The sequence below is a fragment of the Solea senegalensis genome, linkage group LG12 (assembly GCF_019176455.1).
Source record: "Solea senegalensis isolate Sse05_10M linkage group LG12, IFAPA_SoseM_1, whole genome shotgun sequence".
NCBI classification, from domain to species: Eukaryota; Metazoa; Chordata; class Actinopteri; order Pleuronectiformes; family Soleidae; genus Solea; species Solea senegalensis.
In genome coordinates, this window is record NC_058032.1 from 17,732,041 (window position 1) to 17,758,067 (window position 26,027).

Below are 26,027 nucleotides of genomic sequence, written 5' to 3' on the forward strand. Positions count from 1 at the left end.
ATGCTCTTTACACTAAGTGGGGAGAGGACACCACCAGTTTGACCTTTTCTATAATTCAGAGATGGTTTTGAGAGAATAGGGATATGATTAGAGATAGATTGATTAGGAGTATAAGACACATCAAAAACGTGATGGTGCACTACACTTTATTTTTTCATTTGAAAGTTATATTTTTATCAGATGGAGGAAAAATGAAAATGAGAATCTGCATCATATATAAACCTGCGCTGGTCACAAGATCAACACAGACACAAGGTCAGGAGGTAAGACGGCGGCTCTAATGCGAGTGTCTTATAAATCTCAGGTTACATCGTAAAGTTCTCAGCCCAGGAGAGTCTTTGATGTGTCAAGACGTCACAGTGAAGACCCGTGAGACAGCACTGCGAAGAGAACTGAGCCGGCCGGCCGGCCGACCACACCAATATCACGTTCCTAAACCCTGGACGCTCATCTCCTTTGCTTGCATGTCAGAGTCCAGCTGACACAGGAGGATGTGGGAAAGGAAGGAGGAAAGGGAAACGATTTTAGATGGAAATTGAGAGGATGATTAAGAGGAGAGGAAAAAGGGGGAATATTCAGCCAGATGAGAGCTCAGATTTTATGACTTGTGGGTGAACTGGTACTGCGCTGGAATGACTGGACGAGCTACAATAAAACTCTTGAATCTGAAACTCATATGTGACATAAATATTAAAAAAAAGAGCCATCTGTCGAATTAGTTGCATCCCCCTCGGGATGTCAAGCTGCTGTCACGGTTATTTTTTATTCATATACTTGATTATTTATTTTGCAAGAGAGACAGATGGAAAGCAGGGAGGGGTGAAAAACTGAAAATCCACAGGCATGAAGCATCTAAAGAGACTTGGCTGAACTGTACTTACAAATAAACATCTCAGCTGCCTGGTTGGTGGCGAGTGTTTCTGTGAATAACTCGTAATAAAGTTTGTACTGTGTACTTCTAATGCCTGTGGTTCATGCAGATCACAGTATGTCACCGACATGAACAAACTGTCAAAGAACATTCATGCTTTGTGGAGAGTTGTGTTCAACCTTAACTTTGCAATATTTACAAAAGGTGTTCCACCAGGATCAGGTTCAGTTCCTCTTCACTTCAAACTCTAATAATAAAAGCAGGCTTTAAAGTGACAGCCACATGACAGTTACATTTCTTTTAATAGGAATGAGACTAAAATGTGCATGTACAATACTAAGAATGATAAGTCAACATAACAATGAATGGATTGAAAATGAAAATAATTGAAGCTGCAAGCTCAAGACACGTATGACATCACGGTGCCCTTTAAGTGCATTCTTTGCATTTTCTGTGCATGTTAAATAAAGAAAGACTAACTGTGTGTTTCTAGTATCAGTGAAATACTAACACTAGCAGAATAAGAAGCCCTTAAAAAGTCTCACGATGTAGTTCATGGGGTCTTGCTCAGGTCAGACCACTGGCATTACAGAAATGTTACTGAAAACCAACCAGTCACACTTACTTGAGCCGCTTCGTTTGAGGGATACTAGTGGTTTGGTTTTGTCAGAGTCGCTGCTTGAGAAACTTGAGCGGCGCTTCCCTTGATTCCCAGACTGCTGCCTGCGGTTCTCCCCTGACTGGGTGGAGCAAAGAGGGGGGTGGGAGGTCATGACAGATGTGGGAAGGATGAGCAGAGGGGAGGAAAAGAGCAATAAACCTTTAGATTTATTGGCTTTTGACCACTGAGGTGTGTATGTTTGCATCTGAAGGTGGAGAGGAGTGCACGTTGAAGTCCATGTCAGCGGGGTTAAGAAAGAGGTTTACAGGCTGTGAAAGTGCCTTGACCTCTTTCTTTCCTCTCACCAGTCTTGACTGCTTTTCCCCACAAAGTGCTTTTTCTCTGGCCGACAAAAAGCCGACATTGACAGGCGTGTAACAGAGAACTATCTGTCTGTTGGAGTGACTGATAGGGGGAGTCATATTCCACCGGGGACAGTGTCCCCAGCAGCTGCACACACACAGACAGACAGCATCCAGTCTTGTCATATTAAAGTGAGACATTACACCTAAAATGTGTGTGAATCCAAGCACATTCCCCACCTGCATTTCCTCATTAGGGACCTCGTCATATGTTCTGCAGTCTGTAGAGGCACTGCTGGAAGAGGTGGCCCATCTGCAGTCAGAGAGAGAAAGGAAATCTAAATGAGGTCAAAGCATCACTGCTCTGGTCGGTGGCCTTACACTGACCTCCACCAAATATCCCAACTCCCCCCTACTCGCCGTCTCACTCACAGGAAGGAATTGCGCGCAGCGTTGCGGATGTTAGCAATGGTTTCCACATCAACGTAGTCGTAATGCAGGGACTCTGGGTCTGTCGCAGAGCCCGTTTCTGCCAAGAGGACGCCCAGCCACCGTCCAAGTTCCTCAGAGCTGCTCGCCTAGTGGGGGTTGGGACAAATCAGTCGGGACAACTGTTAAACATTACAGCCTGTGGACCATGTGACGGCAGTAGGACAAGCTGCAAACACCTCGTTTTTTAGCACACACTTAACTACTCACACCTTCAGCAGACACATCAACAACATTCATCTTGGAGACATGTTTGTGGGCACTAAATTAAAGGTGCAGTGGGTAACTTTTTTGGTGATGTTATTTTAATGTAATGTAACATTGTCCCTTATCTGAATCCATGCTCTGTCAAGTGAAACAAACCTGACTGAGGGAGCTTTTGTGTGTACACCGCAGTATTGCAGGGGTGGGAAGGGCAAATAAGCATTTAAGTTAAGGTTTTTTTTTATTGCAGACTTCATTTCTGAAACATTCCGTGGGCACTTCTTTGTGTTTTCAGTCATACTCCAACATGACATGAAACAAATCACTTCATGTGTGCAGTGCGGAAATGTTGCCTAAATAATGCTATAAAGAAAAAACACAGGCTTTCAACGTCATTTGACAACGGTTTCAATGTTTAAGACATTTGCCTGGATTTAAAAGTACAGTTGAAACATTTTCTTTTAACTTTGTTTTTGGTTTCCTGACTCCAGAGCAAAATATCCTGCCCCTTAAGAGCTAAATGTTCATAGCAAGTTCCTTAGCTTGCTGCTTTTTTATTCTGTATGCTGCTGATCAGTGGGTTCATCAGAGCTTCAAAAACCGCTACCTCATACTGCTGACGATAAGCATAAAACCAAAATGATGGCAGCAACACCACTGAAGCTACAAGGCAATGAAATGCTTCATAAAGCTGAAGGAAAATTCAGATTTGAGTGATCATCTTCAGTGCGTTGTTTTGTTTTTTTTGGTTAGGCTGCACTTTTCACACCACAGTCCTTTGACAATATGAAAAATGTTCACGAGTGAAGCTTCAAGAACAAAACAATGAAAATATTCTACCTCCAGTGCAGCCACCTCTGTGCTGCTGCGCACGATGCGGAACGCGAATGGGTGTTTGGGTCCAAGTCCCGGCAACACCTCACAGGTCTGCAGAGGAAGTGATGGCAGCGAGGTTCGAGTGTCTCCTTTGTCATGGTAGAAGAGCAGAAACCCTCTGCACACACAGCACCACTGCTCCCGCCACACCTGGTTCACCAGCACTGACAGGTAGCCTGCGTCGCGAGGAAGGAAACAAAATGACGCGTCTGCCAACCTGGAGATCTAGAGAGTGACGTGAGGTGCGAGTCTGACCTTGTCGTGGGTCGCTGAAGGACGTCCGGGGATCACCTGGCCGCGGGGGCTTCTTCTTGGAAAAGCTGATGATGCGTGTGATTTTACGGCCCGCAGCCAAAGCCCCTCGTTTGACCTTGCCTAAACCAAACGAAAGAATTCCATAATTGGTTTTAATTCATCTTTGGATAGTGAAGAAAAGAAAGCTGTGGACTAGATAAAAGTCAAATCAAAGCAATATCTTAACTCAGTGTACACAACAAAGCCATCATCTGCTTCTCTTGGTCTTCCTCAGTGGATTCTCTGTTTTCATAGGTAGCTCAGTTGTCTTAATGAGTGCTGAACTTTGGTGTGACCCTACGCTGCATCCATCTTCCTGACATGTAAACAGCCACGTCAACATGAAAGTTGTAATTACAACATGGAAAGTCAGATGTTTCCGAATGCTCTCATATATCCAACTTGGCACTGAATAATAGCGAAGAGAAACCCAAATGAATATGGATTCCTTATGTGAGCCAATGCTTTTTTGTGCAATGTAATTAAAGCCAGATTGTACAGCCAATTATTTCTAACACAACTCTGAAATCATACTGTTCATACTGTTGTGTAAATTTACCACCTCCTCCACCCACCCCTCACAACTTAAATGCAGCAGTATAGATATAAGGTCATGTGCAGACTTGGGCCCAAATTTAGGCTGCACAAAGGCTGCAATTTAATTGTTTAAAGCACCAAGTGCGTAATGTCTGTCTTCCCGCTGCCTCTAAATGACATCCTGTCACACTGCTGAATATCCACTTTTTTTAACAATGAGATCCAACTCAAAAGTTACATATTACAGCTTTAAAACAGAACTGCCTAACTTCCCCTCCCACCACTGTATACACAGTCAGGTCTGATAGTATTGCTTGGTGGAGCATACAAGTAGTGTTACATTATTTCTGTTCACAAAGAATAACATCAACAACAAAAACAAAATCATTTCAAGTTATGCATATCAGCTTTAATAGTATTTTTGAGGGTCATGTGTTCCATGCCAGTTAAAGAAAGCGATTAAATACAACTAGAGTACATCTTGGACAAACTTATTTATTAAAAAATATCACTTAAAAATATATAAAGCCATATTAAGATTCATGAACAGACTCCAGCTGCTAATGAAAACCATGAATGAGATGATGCAATTCAGGGGAACAATTGAGGGGGAAACACTGATAAGCTGTTTTGTGTGTGTGTGTGTAATAGATCTTGTGTATTGATTAGAAATGATCAATACCACATTTTCGCGCCCCATACGAGTCCACATCTGTCTGATGTGTACAAATAAAACAAATACTCAAATGCTCCCTTTAAGAAGAAATAAACAGTCCAAACTTGACAAGCTCTGCTTAATGAAGCATTTCTGTGAAATGTAAGGTTTTTGGATCATATTGGATTTGATCCGCTATCTGATCCAGTGATTTTGACCAGTACCGTACAGAAACCCTACGATTGAGTCTCCGCCTCACCGTTCTCCCTGCAGTTGTCTCCAGCCGACACACCCACACTGTCAGAGTCTGACGTGTTCCTCTCTGCAGATAACCTCTGAGGAAGAAGCACAGATTAGGATTTACAGCAGCGGCGTCCAGAACAATCTGTCCGCTCACTCAGAGACAACTAACTGAGCCCCGGAAAACAAGCTGTCGTATGTTTCCACCTGTTGTGTCATCATCGCCATACACAGAAATGACAAACATCCTCTGCCTTTCCTCCGTCCAAATGTATGGCAGCTGCTCTCTCCTCACTCTGTCTTTATGTTTGCTTTCTGCAGATTGTTCCGACAGGTACATAAAGTTAAAAGAGCATCTGCGTGTTCACACACACACTGACTCACTCCCACCCTCATCATTCACAACCAATTGCAGTGCATACCTCCTCTCTGTTCTGGAGGCCAAATACAGGTTATCTCTGGGAATCACTGTTTATTGTTACAGGCCAAACAATTGTGTAATAGAATTGATGCTGACAACACAATTGCACCCTGCTACTGACTTGTCCTCACCTTGACTGTGAAGCTGAGTTATTGTCCTGAGGATTAAAATGACAGGATGTGAACACAAACTTCCTCTCCTCTGCACTTACCTTGTCAAGTTCAGTTTTTCTTGGAGCGACGGGAGACTTGGATTCCTCAGGGCCTGCGCTCTGACCACACACCTCTCTAACAACCTGAGGGGAAACATTCTTTTGAACATGTGTCAATCTGGATTTTACAGTGAATTCCTTTTGAGTTATTTTCTCTCTTTTTTTTTTTGCACACACTTCCAGTGATTGTCAGCATGACTGCTGGCTGTGTTACTGGTCTCTATAATGGCAGACACATGTATGTGCATATGTGCAGTGCAGGATGCAGCTTACCCTCAGCCATCTGTGGGCCTGCTCCTTACTTTGTACCGCCAGCACCAGAGCATCGCCATTAGGCAAAGTGAAGCGGAGCTCGTGGTGCTTCCTCTTGCTGTCTTTGGGCGCATAGACCACAGTGCACTGGGGCAGCAGCAGGTCCACATAGGGACACGTGTCCTTGGAACTCTTATAGCACTGCAAAGAAAAAAGGACATCATTATTTATAGGAGACAGAAGGTTCAAGGAGAAGTATTCCTCTTTTTTATATGAGGACGCACTTTTTAAAGATGACACTTCACTATACAAGTGACTTTGATTTAATGAATAAGATTATTACTTACCTATGCCAGTTTACATATTATTTGCTCTTAGAAACTAAATGTGGCTAAGTCATATATTATTTTTTTTCCATCCAAAGGTGTCTTATACAAAAGTTTATACATTATTCATTCATTCATTCATTCATCTTCTACTGCTTTAACCACCACATTAGGGTATAGGGTTGACTATAATAGCTGTTAAATACACTTTGCAATTTTGTGCATAATTTGTATTGTTTTTAAACTGTTATTTTAATCAGAAAAAATTATTCAGCACCAAATATTAAGATCGGCATCAGCCATAGAATATCTGATGACCTCCATGTAACACCTAAGACTTAACATATAGATAAAGCAGCCATTTCCATACTGTGCTGCATGTGTGATACCTTAATCATAACTTCATTTTATGCATGGGTTATTTAATACTTCTCAAATTAAATAACTGGGATAAAAACACTCAAAATTTATTTGACAGCCCCCTAAAAAATCTGTGGTGTGGTTCCTGACCCAGTTATGGCCCTGTCATTTATTTGTATAGCACATCATACACATTCAATGTGCTTTACAGAAAGAAAAGAGGCAAAAGGACCTCAGAACATGTGAAAAAACAGAAAACAAATACAATTTATAGCAAAGGAAAACTGTAAAATGTCTAAAATAAAATAAAAAGCAGAGTATGTGACTGTACATTACCTGTAGTCTGTTCTCTCTTATAACTGTGAACTGTTTGGCCCACTGGCCGAAGCGTTTCTTGCGCAGCAGGAAGGCACAGATGCGACAGTCTCTGGCAGGAGGCATGGAGCTCTCATCTGAGGGCCACTGATGAGTGAGTCGGACGCCGGGGCTCCTCTCCTCCTCGTCCTCCTCATACGACTCATATGAACTGCTCAGTGCGTCAGAATCATTGTCTGGAGGAGCAGCGACAGAGAAAATGAACAGAGCTCTTTATATTTCTACCAAAAAGGCTGTTTAAACTCAGTAATTATACTGTGAACTTAACTCACAAGAGTTTTTACGGTGTGAATTTATGCAGGTAGTGGGGTAGTTATTTTCGGCATCTTCATACCCATCTTCTATAGAGTTAGGAGGGCTGGACCGGACTGGAAATGGAAAAAAACTAATCTTGAATGAGTGTTTAATCATCAATGTAAACCCAACCATCAATCAATCATTCAAAGTGGCTCAAAAGGATGAAACCAAACCCAAATGAGGGAATGACAAAGTACAAGCTAGAATGATAAAATGAAAAGTGTTAAATAAAGCAATAAGAAATGCTGTTGCAAAGACCACATTCAGTCACTGCGGAAATGTGGAAGAAATCAAATGTTTCAAACAATAACATCAAGTAAAAGGTCAGTTAAAAGCAGGGTTAATAAAACAATCTTTTTATTCATGCATTCATTCATTCATTCACACTTTATCCTCCACATGAAGCTGATCATGTCCTAGACAGGTCGCCAATCACACAGGTCGCCAAATCACACCCACATGGGAGAACATTCAAACGCCAAGGCCACGACTCTGCCATGTGACACTAGCTTTTTATTATGGGGTTTTTCATGGCGAGACGATGCTGACCTCGTGTGATGATGTACTCCGGCATCGTTCCAGGACTGAGAGGTACGGCCTCCTCATAATACTCCTCAGGAGGAGGCGTTGTGGGCAGAGGGGGAGGAGAGTCAGCTGAGCGCGGGGCCGGGGAGTCTGTCGAGGTCTGCCAATGGTCACACAAACATAAACATGAATGTCATCTCTCACTTTCCCTCACAACTATTACAGATTGCCTTTCTTCACCCAGGAAACTGCATCATCAACACATACTGTACTGTAGCCTAGTCTCTGGGTGGATCCCAACAAGTCAACTCTTCCAATAAGTCTTCAGAGTGATGAGCATATGTACATGGGAAACCCCTCCCTCTTTACTTTTTCTACATATGACATTATAAAGGGTAAAAAGTTCCTTGGAAAGCTGGATTTTGGTTAGAATGTAAAAAAAAAAAAAAAAGATGGATACGCAACAACACACATCCCACACACACACACACACACACACAGTGTCATCATACTTACAGGATTTACAGCCAATATTTCACATGGAACTGATATTTATGGAAGGAGAAAGAAGTTTGGAATGCACTGGTGTGTTTTGGCAACTTGCCTGTTTTAAAGTGTCGGTTTGGGTGTTTGTGTCTTCTTTTATATCGTCTTCAACATCCTTCAGGTCTCCCAGCTCGCAGTCTATAAATAATAATGCACATGAATGCAGCTTATTAAATGGCAATGACATGTGTGTTTTATGGCATTGAGCTGGAGCGCAAACTCACCAAATGTCTCAAAGAGGGACTCGACAAAGCTGGTGCCATTTCTGTAAACTGCCGAGTTCATGTAGATGTAGTCTCTCCCTGACACTGAAAGGAGGAAGAAAAAAACATGAAAGGTAAGAAAAGAGCAGTAAATCAGACTCGTTCCCAACACTCTCAGTTTCTAGAAGTGGTGAAAATGGTTTCTAATCTAAACAACTCTTCATCGATGGAACGGCACATAATTCAGTATCGACGCAACACATTGCTTGTTGATTTTCCAGTTGGTAGAAGAGGAAGCATTATTTTAGTTTTTCAGGGGGATGGAATGTTTTAATTGCATTTGTAAAGAAACGTTTAAATTCATATTTAAAAAACACAATTCCAGAGCTCCAGCCAAACCTACAAGACAGACTTTAAATTGCATTTCTACATCAGACATTGAAAACAAAGAGCACTTTTATAAGCTTACATGCCGTAAGCTTGTAAAAGTAATGAAGGGTTCACACTGTGTTGAGCTTGGAGGAGCGGCTACAAGATACATTCAACAACCTTGTAAGTTCATCACTTCTGGAAAATACACATGCAGTCCACTAACATATGTTTGCTACTACAAACTAGGTAAATGATCAGATTTTTTTTTTATAATCAAATGAGCGATCGAACATTCAATCCCATTCCTCGTGTGCAGAAAATTGAGGATGCAGTGCATCGTGGAATCAAATTTTTCACCTTCATTCAACGGAATTGAATCGAATTGAAGGGGCACAGCAGTAAAAGCTTCTAAATGAAAGGATGCAGCTGCCACTATCATTTACAGACTGTAAATAAACATGATTGGCTTAAATATGCATTTCAAAACTAAACTGAATACTGTCGGTTTTTTTCATCTGGAAAAACATCCATAATGAAACACAACATCTGTACAATGACCTGCACAAACATCTCTAACGATGTCATGTGAGAGATTTGTTCAGTGACTTCATCTTCCCTCCTCTCTCTGACCTGATGGCTGGATCTGCTGCAGGAGGTTCCACACAGACGTCTTCTTCTCCTGGGTGGAGGAGCTGAGGTTCTCCTGGTCCAGCATCTTCAGCAGAGCTCCCAGCTCGTTCACCAGCACCTCCATCGCTGGACATGGCAGGGGGGCAAAGGTCAGGGGGGCACAAGTTCAGTGTATCAGCAGAGAGGGCAAAGGTTATGCCGACAAGTCCAAACAAATCCCAGGAGGATGTCAGAGACCATTCTGCTTTGTCCCCCTTTCATTTTCTGTCACTTGGCTTCACAGTTTGTCAATATCAATCTGCCACCTTCTCACAGTCTGCCTCCTCTCCCTCCGTAGTCTGTCACTCCACAGACTAAACAATGACAGAGCAGTGGAGTGACAGGAAACACGTTTGCTAATTGCTCATTAACAAAGAAAAAAAGTGGAAACAAAGTCACCAAAACAAGAATTTGAACACAGCCGAACATCCTGTAAAAACCTAAACTCAGCAGCTCGAACATGTCGCTGGCTCAAAGACAGATGGGCACAAACCCACATTTCAATCAACTGTCACTGTTGATGCTGAGAGGGTGAATTAAAAGCTCAAGTTACGGACTCACAAAAGGAAGAGCTGCGTCAGACTCCTACACCTCCAGCAATCAGTCACACTGTGGTGTTGATCTGAGAAGAGGGATGGAGTCCACGCCCTGTTTTCAGAACAGAACTTAAACAAACCGTCTCCCTCTGACAGCTGTGAACACCCTGAGAACGGATCTGCAACCTGCTTCTGCTGTGTGTGTGTGTGTGGATCCCTCCGTTATCATGGCAGACACATAAGCAAATGCCACCACTCCGTCTCCATGTCCTCCCCATTTTCCTGCAGTGTTTTCATCACAACATCCATTTTTGCTGCAGATCTCTAACTCACAGTTCAACCACATTGGTCTTTGTCTGCAACTAATGATTATTTTCATCATCTATTCATTTGTTGATTTTTTTTTTATTTTACTTTGACCTTCAGCCCAGTTTTATGAAAACTTTTGTGTCGTGTGCTCGACAGTGTACCAGAGCAAACACAGCATTGGATCCCAGAGTAGTCCATAAAGTACGAGTAGACATTGGAGGCACTCAAATATAGAAAGATAAATTAAAAATACTTCTTGGTCCTTTATTTATCACAACACTTCCTTGTGAGTTGTGTCCTTTCACCTTGCAAAACAACAGGTCAATAAAAATGAATTTCCTACCACTCATATGAGGCGATGGATGCAGTTTGACATTGGAACCACTGAACCATGCGTCTGCCTGGAGTCAACCATGGGACATTCACTGAGTCAGAAAACTCTTTTGTTTGGTGGGCAATCACATGGAAACAAGACCCTGCCTTGCACTATACACAGACACCAGTACATACATCTAACATGCATCAACATCTGAAACATACTGGAGTTCTGGCTTATGTGTTGTGTATTTAGTGAGGCGTGTCACCCTGTGAATGTGTATGGAGTTTATTAATAGGCAGAGAGTTGATAAATGATTCTGACACAGTGTTCTTGTATATGTCAAGATGTATCTTGGTGTGTGTCTGTGATGCGTGTGTTCCATGTTTCCAACTGCTCCCACTCCTTGAAAACAGGCATACTTTCCTGAGGTGGGTCTTCCTATGGGCTTACACATGTACCCGAGTACAAACACAGACAACAGTAGGTGTGTGTGTGTGTGTGTGTTTTCCTAGGCCTGTTTAACAAGAGCGGTTTCCATCAATTGTGATAAAAATATGGAAGCAGCCCAATGAGAAGAAAATTAATGGAGGGACATGGAATGTTTCCTCATTAATCTAATTCAACCAGCAGAAATTAGGAAGTGGAGTTAAGGGAAGGAAAGGCAACTTGTGAGCGAGGGAAGTCTTGGCTTGGCCAGGTCAGTGCTGTCTCTCTGCCAGAGGTTTCAGCTGTTGGGATTCTGGCTCGAGTGAACCACTGGGCTTCCCCTAATCTAGTGGAGGAACCTCAGCCACAGCGTGACTCATATACAGCACAGAGAGATTTACACCAGTCAGCACATACTGCACAGAAATCCAAGTGGTGCTCTCAAGGAGTCTGTGTGAAGTCTTTACTTCACTTGTTCCATGAAGCTGATTATCCATTTTGAATCACTGTGTAGTATTTGGCATGTGAGTGAGGCACACAAGACCTCCCTTAGGTCACCAGTCAGGCCTTTATAATCCACACCGCACTTCTCACATGGATTCACACACATCTAAAACGGCACATGATCCTTTTAATTGTTGCTGCAACTATTCATAGTGTGTGCGTGTGTGTGTTAGGGCTTTAAAAAGGCAGATAAAACAGATTCTGAGCCCAGCACCTGAGGGAAACTACACACACACACATATGATGACGATAATACAACATAAAAGCAGGTTGGATCAGGTTTAATCAAAGGCATACCAAAGTGAAATTGAAACATTTGCAGCTACAAGGAGGAGAAAACCTGACTTTAATCTAAGCTATGATTACATGGGGTCTTTTAAACCTTAGCAAAAACATTATGAGGGCATATCACACACACACACACACACACACACAGGTTCATGCAGCTTTCCTTTTAAGGACTCGTTTTGACTTCAGTTTATTTGTATAACCTAAACAGTATATTATCCCTGACCTTAACCTTAACCAGTTAATGCCTAAACCTAACCTTAACCTAACCACAATTTTTAATCTTAGTCCTAAAGCCCTAAACGTAACCAGTTGCTCAGAAATGAGGGACAGCTTTTGGTCTCTATGACGACCCCTGGTCCTGACAAGGCCGCACACACACAAACATCTTTTTTATATCTCGGTGAAGACACATCATCGACATAATGCATCCCTAGCCCCTTACTCCAACCTTAACCATCACAACTAAGTGCTTAAGCCTAACCCTTCCATAACTCTAGTTCTAAATCAAACCCTAAAACCCTAAATCTTAATGCTGAAAAAAGCTCTTTAAAGTTGTGGGGCCCAGACAAAATGTCCTCAAAAGATATAAATACATACACACACACACAAAAAAAAAATCAGCTGCCAAAAAAAGATGAGTGTGGGAAAGTATGAAACTATTGAAAGCACTAGACTCATCCAAACATTTACCTCCTCACACCTCCCTGACAATAGCTGTTAAACACGAGAAACATTCCTCACCCTGTTAATAGTGCAAGCCTCTGCAAAGTGCATTTGTACACACACACACACACAGAGAGAGAGTAGTTTGTTTAACGGTGCAGACTCAGACCTTTTCAAAGACTCTTACATTAGCAGACTTGCTGAGGGAGGGAAAGAAGAGGGGGAGCTGTGGGCGGATAAGTAATGTCAGCGAGTTGCACACCTGTGCTAACATGTCCAACAAACCCTGATATAAAGAAAATAATATAACCTCAGAGCAGATATGGCTGTCTTCATACTGAGCCTGCTTATCTTGCTGTACACCCCCAACACTAACACACACACACACACACACACACTGCTCCATGTGTGTCGAAAGTGACCAAATTCAGTCATTCTGGAGCAACTCTGTTTCACAATATTGTTGCAGGCAGACATTCCAGCCAACCACACATGAATTTGCAAACCAACAAGAAAGTCTTTAGAGGATTAAAAAAGTTACAGTGCTGCATCACTCACTCAGTCTGTGTGGCAAACATTAGGTTTCTCAACCTCTTAACAATGACTGCCTTTCCTCATCAGGACTGAAAGCTGCAGTAAACATCACCTGGAGTCTCAGTCTCACCTTTACAGCTCCACACCTTGTACGTCTTCACACTGTTCAGAAACAGTAAATCTACACATCTGTACCATGTTTCTCATTTTTACATGCTGTTCAGCATTCTGTGCTGATTTTTATTAGTTTATTCGTTTCATTGAGAGAGTCAGAGTGCAGTTTAGTGGCTGCACCAGAGTTTTCATCTGTTGTGTCCCCGAGCAGGAAGCAGAGAAAAGCACCTCTACATAAAAAGGTCACCAGCCTAATAAAAACACTTTTACCAAATCAAACATATTCACAACAAAAGTAAAACAACATATCACAACATTAGAACACATGGGCTATAAAAACTTGTCACACTTACCCTCAACAGTAGTGGATGACAGTCCCACCATTTTCCACAAAACTAAAACTCATTCATACACGAGCAGGTAGTGTGTGAGATATTCCACAGTCTGTGTGTGTGTGTGTGTGTGTGTTTCCTGTAGTCTTTTGTATCAGAGGCAGGCGAGCTGCCTACTGCTGCCTTTACCTCTCTTCCTCCCTCTGATCTGTTATCTCCCTCCACTCCCCCCTCCCACACCCTGTCTGCCCTCCTCTCTTTTCTTTTGTTGGGGGTAGAGAGGAGGTGGTGGTGGCGGTGCCTGTGTGTGTGTGTGTGTGTGTGTGTGTGTGTGTGTGTGTGTGCGTAAAGCCCTATTGAACCCCCCCTCTGCTGTAATCCCAGGGATCGTATAGCACCTGGGAAAGCCTTGCTGTGTAAACACACACATGTGGACTGATAGCTAACTCACATTCTTTATTCTTGCACATTCTTTACCTTGGTGTACTTTATTAATGTTTAACTAGCCGCTCACAGACTGTGTCTGCCATCCCGAGCATACAAATAAACCCACCGATATATTACATAGGGGCGATAGAAAATATTGTTACAAATAAAATACTGAGCTACATCATGGTGTGATACTATATTGATTCTTAAAATTCTTTAAATCTCTATATGTATATATTCTTGACAGTCAGTATGTTTACGTGCACCGTTTAATCGAACTCAGGCCATAGTCTGACTACGACAGACAACTAGACAACTTGCCAAATCCGAGTATACATGCGGAAGAGAAAGTACATTTATTTAGTGCGTACTGTTGACCTTTATGACACAGAAGAGCAAACAGCCAGATCGACGTGAGATGGATCGTGCTGTGGTGTTTTGTACCTGCTGTACATGTGAATCGCGAAAAGTCCAAAAGTGTCTCCTCCATCGCTTTTGTCCTTTTCCGATAACTGCAGTGCAGTTCATACATCATGTCCTACTTCTGGGTCAAAGACCAGGGAGGACGCCAAGTTCGACTCCAGTCCGACTAAGCGTATTCATGCAAGAGTAATTGGACTATGAATCACATTATCCAGGTATGTTAGTCCGACTAAGACTATAGCTCATTTGTAGTCGGACTAACGTGTTTACATGACATTAAGAAAACCAAATCATCGTCTTCCTCAGACTTTTAACATTACCAATACACAGCTCTAATATCATAGTCAGAAGTCAGAGCATTTTTAGCACCATTTACTCATTCCAATAAAATGGTTGAATCATCAATATCTTAAAATATAAAATGATACAGAGGAGACCAGGTACAGGCTGTGGATTTAAGGCAGAGGCGAGTTGAGACTTTTTGGAGTTCCACGTGGATGACATGTTGCCTTTGGGGCAGAGTTGTGTGTCCCAGCACGATGTAACACGCTGCCTTCAATCACAGCAGCACCAACTTTGCACAAACAAACCCTGGAGCGCACACAGGCAAACACAGTTGAATTCACAGCAGTGCAGAAACTCACACACTCACAAAAAAAAAACCACACTGTTTCTCCTATAAATGCAGGCTCTCACTCACTATATGTGCCATTTTCACAGCAATGCCTGCTGTGAAAATGACACGACAACATGAGTAAGGGACAGGATTGAAACTTCAACATGTAGCTAAGGAATTAAAGCCTTAATAACAATAACAATTGAATTATAGATGACTCTGTAAATCTTTGTCTCCTGGTACACAGTGCCAATGCACTAAATGTTTACACAAAATAATAACAGCGGCCACAATAGCAATGTGACTTGTTACTGCATTACTTTGCAGTGAAATAATGGACTTCAAAATTGTGATTAAAATCTAAAAAAGCTCAAAGTTGTCTCCAATCTTCCTCCTCAATTTTGTTTTGATTCATTTTGATGAATTTTTGTTTAATCTCATAAATTAAGTTCTCAAAACAGATTTTATCGCAACAGTATTGCGATAAGGTGGTCCAGATGTAAGACTCTGAGGCTGGGGTTTGATCCCTGACTCCAGTAGCCTACATGCCAAGATGTCCTTGGGCAAGACACTTACCATTGGCACAGCCTGCAGTGTGTGAATGGGTTTGATAGAACAGTCACGTCCACAGGAAATTGGAAGATTGTTCTCTGTTGTGTCACGTTTGATGTCACTGTGTGTCGTCAGTATGACTTTGCACTATGCATCTCACTGACGCAGCCATTGGGCACAGCACACACCCCGCCTACCAAATAAAGGTACTGTTCTCAGTATGGTACAGTCCAAATTGTACCACGATGGAAACACGACTGTCTGATTTCACACATAGACCAGACCTTCACTTTGGCATAAACAGCGTTTCCCATCTTTTCCAAAACCACCTTCAACTATGATGCGACAAAAACGCCTCATTTGGTTGTAACTCAACAACCTCATGGCTGAGACTAAATGCAACCCTGCCAGTATGGCTGTGAACTCACACAGGATTGTGAAAGCCTAGAGCAGGGGTCTCAAAGTGGCGGCCCAGGGGCCACATGTGGCCCTCCAATCAATTTCATGTGGCCCTCCAAACATTATCAAGTTGTAACAAGTCATTTCTATATGTTTTTATTTTTAAATGAATAGATTAATTTTGCATCATGAATATGTTTTTTTTATAGTTGCATATTAAAACAACCACTTATATTTTGAAATTATCCAATCCAACTTTATTTGTAAAGCACTTTAAAACAGACACAGTGGACCAAAGTGCTGTACAGAATAATGGATAAAAGACAGAAAAGCTCACACGAGGCAATAGAGTACATTAATACGGCATATTGATGATATGAGCTCGTAACGTCTACCACAACTGTTGCTTTTTTTATTTTTACTTCACTGGCCCCTGACTGACCAGACGAGACCGTCAGTGGCCGACAGGTCATTTGAGTTTGAGACCCCTGGCCTAGAGGATGACCAAGAAAGCAAACTAAGCTGTAGCAGAACCTACTGTAGTTCTCTTTGAGAAAAGCTGGTGTATTAAGTACAGCATTATTGTGAGAACCTCAAAGAACTGTACCATCTGTGACTCCACAAGAGATCAGTATCTAATGAAATCTGCTGGGTGTTTCTTGGAAGTCTCTCCTTTATTGTCTTTGGACATGTTAAATACACAGTGCAGTCATTTCCCAACTGATCTGACATGAGAGAACACTGCAGGTCGAAGGCTTTGAGGTGTCCAGAACTCCCCGTTTGTCTCAGCCAGCGGAACAAAAAGGCCCCACAACTTTCTCATCTCGTCAAGTGAGTCAAAGGAGAGACCTGAATGTTATCTTCATAACGCTTGAGGGTTACCTAAATACTACCATCAAACCCTGTAATCAAAGCTGGGACATTAGACAGCTGAATCATAAGAAACACAGATCAGAAGATGTCATAGCTCTGGTTCAGAAACCACAGGTTTTATCACACACCACTGCCTCGACTTAGATCAGTGAGGTGTGTGGAGTCTGCACCTTAATGTTAAGGGCTAAACCAGATGGCTCGAGTCTTTTAATGACATGAAGAGCTGTGCCAACATTGTCTAATCTCACCAGCCAGTGTACAATGATGAAGAAAATCGCCCACTCCCACTCTACTCCTCAGATTCCAGGCATTTCCAAAGTGTGACGGCTCTTCTCTACCCAGCACCAAACATGTCTGGGCATTCACAAACTGATATCCCTGGTGACTACACAAGGTAAACACAGACTGACCTGGCTCACTGGCAACATGATGTGAAACAGCATGATGACTGGTCTCTTTAAAATACATACATATTTTGTAACCTTAGCCTTAACGTTTACTTTAGGTAAGGGCCTTGCTTAAGAGAGGCTGCCATCTTGCCCGGACATGGTCCTGCAGAGGCCCAAACACGTGCGTTTCATATTTTGAAACAGAAGCTTATTGTGCAACAGCTCTTTCCACATAAATCTGAAACAGAAACCTAAAAATGAGGAGGATGAAATGATAGAGAGAGTAGAAGAAGAAGAGTAGACTCAATAATGAAAGAGTATTAACATCCCTTCTGGTAAGTACACCTTAGTTTCCCGAAGCACTTGGAAAGGAAGCGGTGAGCGGAGAGTCTGTTGCACTCTGACTTTAACGAACATTTAAGAATGTCTCATATTTCTTACAGCTATGTTCAATATTCAAGAAAAGTAGTAATAAGCCCGTACAATCAGAGTATGGGCTGAACACCTGCATAGAGTCATTATGTTAAACAATGCAGGTTGTTAACCCTCTGACCCAGTTAAGGCTTGTTATGCTGTTTTTCAATCATGGCACAATTTGGAATGGTAAAGTGCTGGCACCAAACAATGAAACAGTAGGAGCTGGTTATTTTGGTACTACTCCTAATGGAAACGCCAATAAAAAATACTGTATCAAATTGAACCGTTCCACTCGATAGAAACACAACTTTATGGCGTATTTCTACCGGCTCTACTCGCCTTGCCACGGCATGGTTTAAGTAGCGTTTCCACTAGCATAGTACCTGTTACCAAGTACTATTTTTAGTACCTGCTGCGTGCTAAGTAGGTACTATGCGATGATTGGTCAGACTGTCGGCCACTGACTGGCCAGAGTCCCGTCACAGAAATCAAGCCCAACAGTGCCAAACTGTAGATCAGTTAAAACTGCTTAACAATCCTAAAAATTTGGGTTAATCTCCAACGAATACCAGGGAAATCTCTACTGTATATTTAACAGAGGAATCTGGTGTATTTAGGGACAACACCGCCGACCTCGAGCGGCATCACACACCCTGCCGCTGTAGTCTTTGGAGTAGGAGGCTGTACTTCGTAGACGTGTGGACAGAAATCAAGCCGAACTGTCGATCAGTTAAAACTACTTAACAATCCTAAAAACGTCGGTTAATCTCCAACAACTACAGGAGTCTGGTGTAAAGTCACTAGTTACTCGTTTGTGTGTGTGTGTGTGTCGCGTATAAAACGAAGTCGCCACAGTTTCACGCAGCCGTGCAGTGACGACTCTGCCCATGTTGAGTAGGTACTTTTCATTGTAGTGGAGATGAGGACGTCTGCCAGTACCCACACCTGTACAAGCCATTGCTTTAAGAATGCAAGGACAATACAAATGAGGGTGCTTTAATGGTTAGAAATCAAGACGACTGGAATGGAAAGTGAGATCGAATATACGTGCGTGGACCCGCACGAGTTAAAGCGTGGGCATGTATGCACTTTCGTAAATGCCCCAGGTATACTGTTGGCCAATAATTTTACCTCTGACTTGTTTGCAGAGGTAATAAAAGTTCCTGCTTTAGTGACTTTTTTATTACTGATGCTTTGCCATCTATTTCACGATGTATTCATGTGCAGTTCAGGAAGTTAGAGTACATTTGTTGGAGATGAACGAACATGAATCGCTCGGGGAAAGGGGCCAACAAATGTGGTAGAGGCTCATGTAGCAGGTACTGTCAAGTCTTGTGTTGCTACTGTCTGACAAGTACACAAAGATAAGGCTGTGAATCATCATGGTGGACATTTAGAATAGCGGTAGCATTTTGCCTTTGGCTCACCAACATAAAATCACAAAAGGAGAAACATAAAGTCATAAAAACAACACAGTTACACACAATTGACAACCTGCCACAGAGATCGTTAAATTACATTAAAAAAATAGGGAGATTTTGTACAGATTTTTTATTTATCAGGAGAACTCTGTAGCGCCTCCCAGAGCCCAAAGGCTTAAACTGACTGTACAGGGGACGGAAGCTATCTGCCAGGATACTCCTCACTTTTTTCCCCAGGCAGTGCTAGCTCTTTAAGCGAACATGTGAAGACCCTTAGAGACTGATTTCCATCTCATTGTGCAAGCTGCCAACACAAATCTTTTCCTGTCCTGCATAAGTTAATGGACTGAGCAACTGTACAGCGATGCCCCACATGCTCCCTACAGAGAGGGCTTCCTCCCACTGATGATGACATCACCTATCACCTCCGGCCTTCTGTTTCCTTTTCCCGTCAGCTGACCCACTCAAACATTTTACTTCACCGTCCCTGGTGACCCCATTCTCATCGCAGCGTGTAGATCCTTTGCGAGATACGATTGATTGTGCCAACCTCAACAACGATGTTCAAAATACACCATAACTACACACCTTTATTTAGCCACTGCAGGTATTCACCCCTTGTGAGTGTGAATTCCTTTCTCATAGCTTTGACATGGACATTTATCATGTGGGTGGACATTTGAGACAAATATACAATGAATGAGAGGAAAAAAATGCCCTCTGCAACACATCCCAGAGTTGAGCAGCAGGTGAGAGACACATGTGGGAAAACTTATTTGCTTATTTTGAGGAGTCGTAAAGTTACACAAATTGAGACAAGAGGGGAAAAACATGTTCTGCCCACTGTTTTTATTGTGCAGGGGAAGATGCTTCAGGTCATCATAAAATACAGCAGCGTCATACAGTACATGCATAAGAGATGAGATGAGTCCATATACTTGGGTTGCTTTGTGGATATCTCTGTTAGGATTCTGTCCTTGTTTGTTGACACTTGAAGTCATCCACTTCATTAGCTTTAATGAGGCAAAATTAAGAGTATTTTGGGCACAGAAGTTACAAAATGAAATACTTGGATACTCAATGTCTGGAAAAAAGGTTCTTTCTTAAATGTGCACCTTAACTCCCTCTAATTAGGATCCTCTAATAAGCCTGCTGCTGAGAAACAAATCTCCTCCAAGTCATTAGGCCTCTTAGACGGCTAGGGCGTTTCCATAGTGATGGAGTAAGAAAAATGTGGGTTTGTGCACTCCCACTAATCTGTTAAAGCATTAACTAGCTTTTGAAGGCCAACAAAGGAGGAATGATGTGCACATGCACAAATTCACACATTCTCTTGCCTCATGCCTCCAACAGAAATGTCTCATGTCTTTCAAATTCATTACACGTACTGTGAATCACGCTGTGCGACACGGAACAAATAAACTTGGGACATGAAGTGTGATGAGCACAGACTGAACGATGCCAACACCTACTGAATCATAGGCTACCATGCAAGTCGTCGGCCGCTCCATCAGCCGCGACGCGAGTTAGCAACATCATTAGCATGCACCAGTCGGGAACGGCAGAAGATGAATCATGCTGGAGCAATTGTTCAGTCAGTGTGTGCAGACAGGACCCACATGCACATCGTCTCCCACATACTAGCAATCTGTTAATGTTTTGCTTCCATTGTGTCTGACCGTGTATACAGTACACGTCATTTCATGCTACCTTTTATTGGCTCGTCAGTAGACGTTAGGGATGAACAATAATGGCAAAGGTTTCAAATCACTGGATATTGATAATTACCACATTAAAATGATTGGGGTTTGCTCCTCAGTGAAAGTTGAACAATCAAATTAATTGTGATTTCTAACTTATTTATGGACAGAAAACAAATCAGAGAAAAAAAAATATATATATAAATATATATATATATATATATATATATATATATATATATATTGTAATTTTGCATGGCTGGAGTCAGTTTCACTCTGGAACAGGCATCATCTGATTCATGTGGGGAGGAATTCCTTTTGTACAGTGAAATCATGCAGTAAGAAGTCTTTTGTACATCCTGATGCCCTGAACTAAGGGTATCATGTCAGAATGGGTTTTTCATTATTTGATTTGTGTCACAATACTCTGTCCAAAAACACTGTTAAAGCCATCAAATGTAAGCTCCCTGTCGTCCTTTATTGCCTGCCTCTGCTGTCAATAGCTGCTCAGTGTGCCAGTTAAGTGGTCTGATAGAATCAGGAAGTCTGCAGGGGATTTCCTCGTCTCTCTCCAGCTCATTATGGAATGTGTTGCTCTCCAAAGACACAAAGAGACAGGTAAAACATGAACAAATGTGATAGAGGAGATCGAGTAACCGTAGCATAATGTGCATGTGGGTATTTCGCAGTGTGGCCTCACGTTCAAAGGTCAAAGTTCACAAAACGTTATAGGCAATCACTGTTAGGCAAATTTCTCATTTTTCATCCTCTGCCCTCTCATGGATTCAAAGCCTGGATGGCACAGAGGGCTTGACTCAGCCTGCTGCCAGACAAAGGCCCCTCAGTATCATTCAGATCCCATATCTGCGCTAAGTCCTATGAGATCATCACAATGCTATGTCTCCCTCACAGAAAAGTATTCACACACTGAGAAAGATGCTATTCTGCAAGTGGAAGTACTGTTTTGCACTGATGTTGCACAGACTAGAGCGATATACACAGAACACACAAGCACGGCGAGGAAAGAGGAGCTTTGTCTCCATTAGGGATTTTTTTTTGTGTTAATGGGATTTTGACTGGAGCCCCATTTTCAGTTTTTCAGTGGGAAAGTAGGACACTCTTCTAATCATTCATGGCTGTATGCAACACCATGAAAAGCTCCAGACAACAAAGACTCAGTCAAAAAGATCTGACGTGCACTTTAACTCACTTGTGAGGAATATACTGAAAAACCCTTAATTATATGAGCAAAGTCTTTTAAAAAAACAAAAAGGCAGCAGCTATGACTGAACTCCACATCTTTAAAGATATTCCACATTTTTTTTTTCTGTCAAACCCTTTGAAAAAGTCTTTCACAATTGTAGATAAATCACAACTTAATGACGGCTGTTTATGCAACTGATTTAAGATGATTATCATCAAGTGCTTTTGTTAATGAGTTGAATGAATCCCATGTTGATGCCATTGCACAATTACTCACCAAATATATGAGCTGTCAATTTTTAAACCAGCATTATTATATCATTTCACTCATGGAAAGGATGAAAGTTGCACTTGTTTAAAGAAACATCACTAATTGTGTATCAACAACTCCAGAAGAGAGATCAGTAAAACACTAGACACTAAAATGACCTAGATATATCAAAAGATCTTCCTGCTGAGAAAAACTTATTTCAGACGCTACAGAATCTGACGAGATATACGTAAATCAGCAGAGATTATTATATTGTATTTTTTAACAATTCAAAATCAGTTTTAAGTCATCTGAAGCACAACAAGAACACAGGGACTTTTAATAATAAAGTCATTCATTTCAGAGGAAGAGTGTTTCAACTCTCCGGAGCACAAATATACATTTATCAGCAGCATTATATGCACTTTATTCTTTGAACTGCTACATGGATTTAATCCTCAGGCTAAAAAGACTTTCTATATCTGTAAAATAAACATAAATCATGTATCATTGCTAAATGATGGCTGCTGTCAAGTAACACACAGTAAACCAAAGTGATAACAGGTTCGGCAAGTCTTACTTTGTCCAAGACACTGATATACTGCCAAGTTTCTTCAATAAAACGTTTCAAACTATTTCCCTTTGAATATACTGCTTGCACGTACCTGTGTGCATATGAAACCCGCAGGCAGTGTCACTTTTCACCCTCCGCAACACAACAAAAACGCCACACACTCTGGAGAAACGCTGGTCTGCAGTAATGTTGTGCAGCACGTTTCCATGGAAACGCTACATCAACAGCTGTGCAGAGAATGACCATTGTCTATAGAAAGTGCACACACACTCACACAGACACAAATACTGTGCACACACCTCAGCCATATGAATCACAGTGATCTCCTCATCAGTGGGTTAAGGAGGGGAATTCCACTTCTCCCAGGGCTGCTCCACATTCAAGCATGATTTACATTCTCATGCATGACGGGGCATACGACGAAAGCTATATGGTACTGTGTGCAATTAAAAATATGAGCGCCGGTGTGTCGACACACTTTATTGCTGAGAATTTCTGATCTGATAGAGCAAAGGAAACACTGAGGAGACCGTGGACACAAGAGTTCCACTGCAAACAGCTTCACAGCTGTGACAGCTGACATGTCCAGGGTCTCACTGACCTGCATAAATCAGCCTGTGAGTCACTTTTGATCAGCACAATGACCCCATTACATTACATTATGGCAAAAAAAAAAAATTACACGACAGTGAGAACCAGGCTGCAACATACTGGGCTATTCTTTATGCATGCTATAAACATATGAGTCACACCATTTACACAAACACTGCTTTTGTTACATGCACATGCAGATTGCAGAGTGCATAATGAGAGATGTGGCATTCATGTGCACACAGAGCGAGGTCACTGACCACCGGCTATGTGACGACAACACACTGCATGTGAAATTTGACATCTCATAATCTAAACCCCGTGAAAACTCATTTAAATGCAAACACAACCAAATCAAACCCTTGTATGGAAGTTCTCAACAAGCCCCAGATTATTTCTAACTACACTGACATGTGGGCCACTCCAGGGCTTTGGATTAGCATGCCTACGACTTGTGCTTACACGAGCAGTACGGTTCATTTATGCGTCATTGCAGAGTCCACAGCAGATCACTGTTTTGTCCACAAGCTCTTCCATATGCTCCTAAACATCCAGACAATAGCCACAATTCATCATATCACAGACAATCCCACCACTGCAGTGCGTCTCTGCAGGGACAGCCTCTCCCCTCTCACGCCCACCTGATGAACTGCTTCTCACTGAGGTGAATGTGGAAACAATACCTTTATTACGCTGCCGCTCCAGCTGGCCTGGAGAGCGCATATTAAGAGGCTCTCACCATTCAAGCTCATACCTGCCTCTCACCAGGCTTGAACTCCACACAGTAAGCTCTTAAAGTGACAGGCGTAACTTTTGAGACAAGTGCTGAGATAAGAAATGACTGTGTCTCTGCAAACCGCAGACACACGTGAGCTCGAGACAAGATTTTCCTGAACCAAAAGATTTAACCACTTGTTGGCTTTTATTTGAAAAAAGGAGAACGATAATAACTGTTTGATTATCAATGCAGTTAGGTTTAAACACAGTAAGTTACTTGTGCTGAGGTTAAGCAGCACGTCAAGCATTGTGTCAACATCTCATTACAATAGACCATATATAAACACTGGACATCGTATTCTGGTGTGCAGGGTGAGTCCAACTGCTATTTACTGAATAGCCACCAGGGAGCAATACCACTGGTTACAAAAAGAATATTTGAATGGAAGACTAATTCACAAATGATTTATGACATCAGAAAACGTTTTCCTGACGAGTTAATGGTCTTAATCACTGCCAGGTCATCATTTATAGCACATGATGTCAGGAAATAAGTGGACACTGTGTGATTCACAGCTTGTACTGTGCAATAGGAGCCTCACTGCGAAATCTCACAGCTTCAAAACGGGTTCGTTGTGCAACTCTTTCACCTCAAGAGACTTTTTTCTTGCCTCAAATACTCCAGGATCCCTTCTCTTTACAAATGTTGACATGACGCGGATTAAAACTTCACAAAACGTTAAATTCAACCGTTTTTTTTTTCATTTTCCTGGGTGGACTCATGTTTGAAGAACAGGGAAAATTTGGTGCATCAATAAAGCAGGTAAATGCAAAAAATGTGGAATGGAAACAATGACTAAAGGGTGACATTTATGGCACTTTTCCACACACTCGCCTCGGCACAGCATGGTTATTTTGCTTTTCCATTAGTGCCTGGTACTTTTTTAGTACCTGCTTTGGCGAGGTTCCAGCTGAGTCGACACTATGCGTGACATCATCAGACTGCCATCCACTGATTGGTCAGCGTGCCGTCACAGGAAGAGGCATGAGCAAGACGTCCGACACAGGAATCAAACAGAACAATGCTGACATGTTGATCAGTTAAAAGGATTTTAAAATCCTGAAAACATGCGTTAATATCCAACATTTAGCAAGGGAATTTCTAAAATCTCATAATTTAACAGAGGAGTCTAGTTTACTTAGAGACAGCACTGGTGAAAGCCTGTGATCGCGAGCGACGAGCTGCATCACAAACCCTGCCACTGCATTTCAGTTCAGACGGAGTCTGTGCTCCGGTCATGTAAGCACAGAACAAATCCTTTTAATCAACTGATTCTATTGATTCAGTACATCTAAAACAACTGCTTCACAAGTCACGGGTCACAAGTTTGTGTGTGTCGCGTGTAAAACAAAATCACGGCAGTTTCATGCAGCCGTGCTGTGATGACTCCGCCCATGTTGAGGAGGTATCATAGTCATGGAAAACCAACCTAAAGCATGTAAAGGCGAGGCGGTGCAATGTGCTGTCGTGGAAAAGTGCAGGTCACTCAGCCTCTGCATTTCACTGCACTGGACACGGAGGTAGTTATGGACTGATGACGAACAACAATCCTAAAGTTTGTGCAAGATAAAGTAATAGACGATTATCAGCAATAAAAATGGGACCATGTTGCAGCTCTACGACACCAGCAATTGGGGGAAAAAGGTTTTCTACTATTTACATCATGAAGTTGCACCTTCTTTGGGAACTATAACACCT

General features: G+C 42.1%; 1 protein-coding gene across 4 annotated transcripts in view; it reads right to left on the reverse strand.

Annotated features, from left to right (window-relative positions):
* afap1l1a (actin filament associated protein 1-like 1a) overlaps positions 1-26,027 on the reverse strand; it is a 35,240-nt gene that overhangs the window by 4,150 nt on the left and 5,063 nt on the right. For 2 of the 4 annotated variants that reach the window (XM_044040270.1, XM_044040267.1), the window contains 14 exons: positions 9,648-9,773; positions 8,667-8,750; positions 8,501-8,580; positions 7,921-8,056; positions 7,347-7,442; positions 7,036-7,250; positions 6,035-6,214; positions 5,762-5,845; positions 5,149-5,224; positions 3,659-3,778; positions 3,368-3,579; positions 2,267-2,412; positions 2,075-2,147; positions 1,497-1,611 (listed from right to left, as the gene is read on the reverse strand). In XM_044040270.1, the coding sequence (XP_043896205.1) occupies positions 1,497-1,611; positions 2,075-2,147; positions 2,267-2,412; positions 3,368-3,579; positions 3,659-3,778; positions 5,149-5,224; positions 5,762-5,845; positions 6,035-6,214; positions 7,036-7,250; positions 7,347-7,442; positions 7,921-8,056; positions 8,501-8,580; positions 8,667-8,750; positions 9,648-9,773 (1,743 nt within the window). Of the gene's footprint in view, positions 1-1,496; positions 1,612-2,074; positions 2,148-2,266; positions 2,413-3,367; positions 3,580-3,658; positions 3,779-5,148; positions 5,225-5,761; positions 5,846-6,034; positions 6,215-7,035; positions 7,251-7,346; positions 7,443-7,920; positions 8,057-8,500; positions 8,581-8,666; positions 8,751-9,647; positions 9,774-13,735; positions 13,901-23,051; positions 23,122-26,027 lie in introns of those variants that run through there. The other 2 variants (XM_044040269.1, XM_044040266.1) reach the window with 2 other exon arrangements.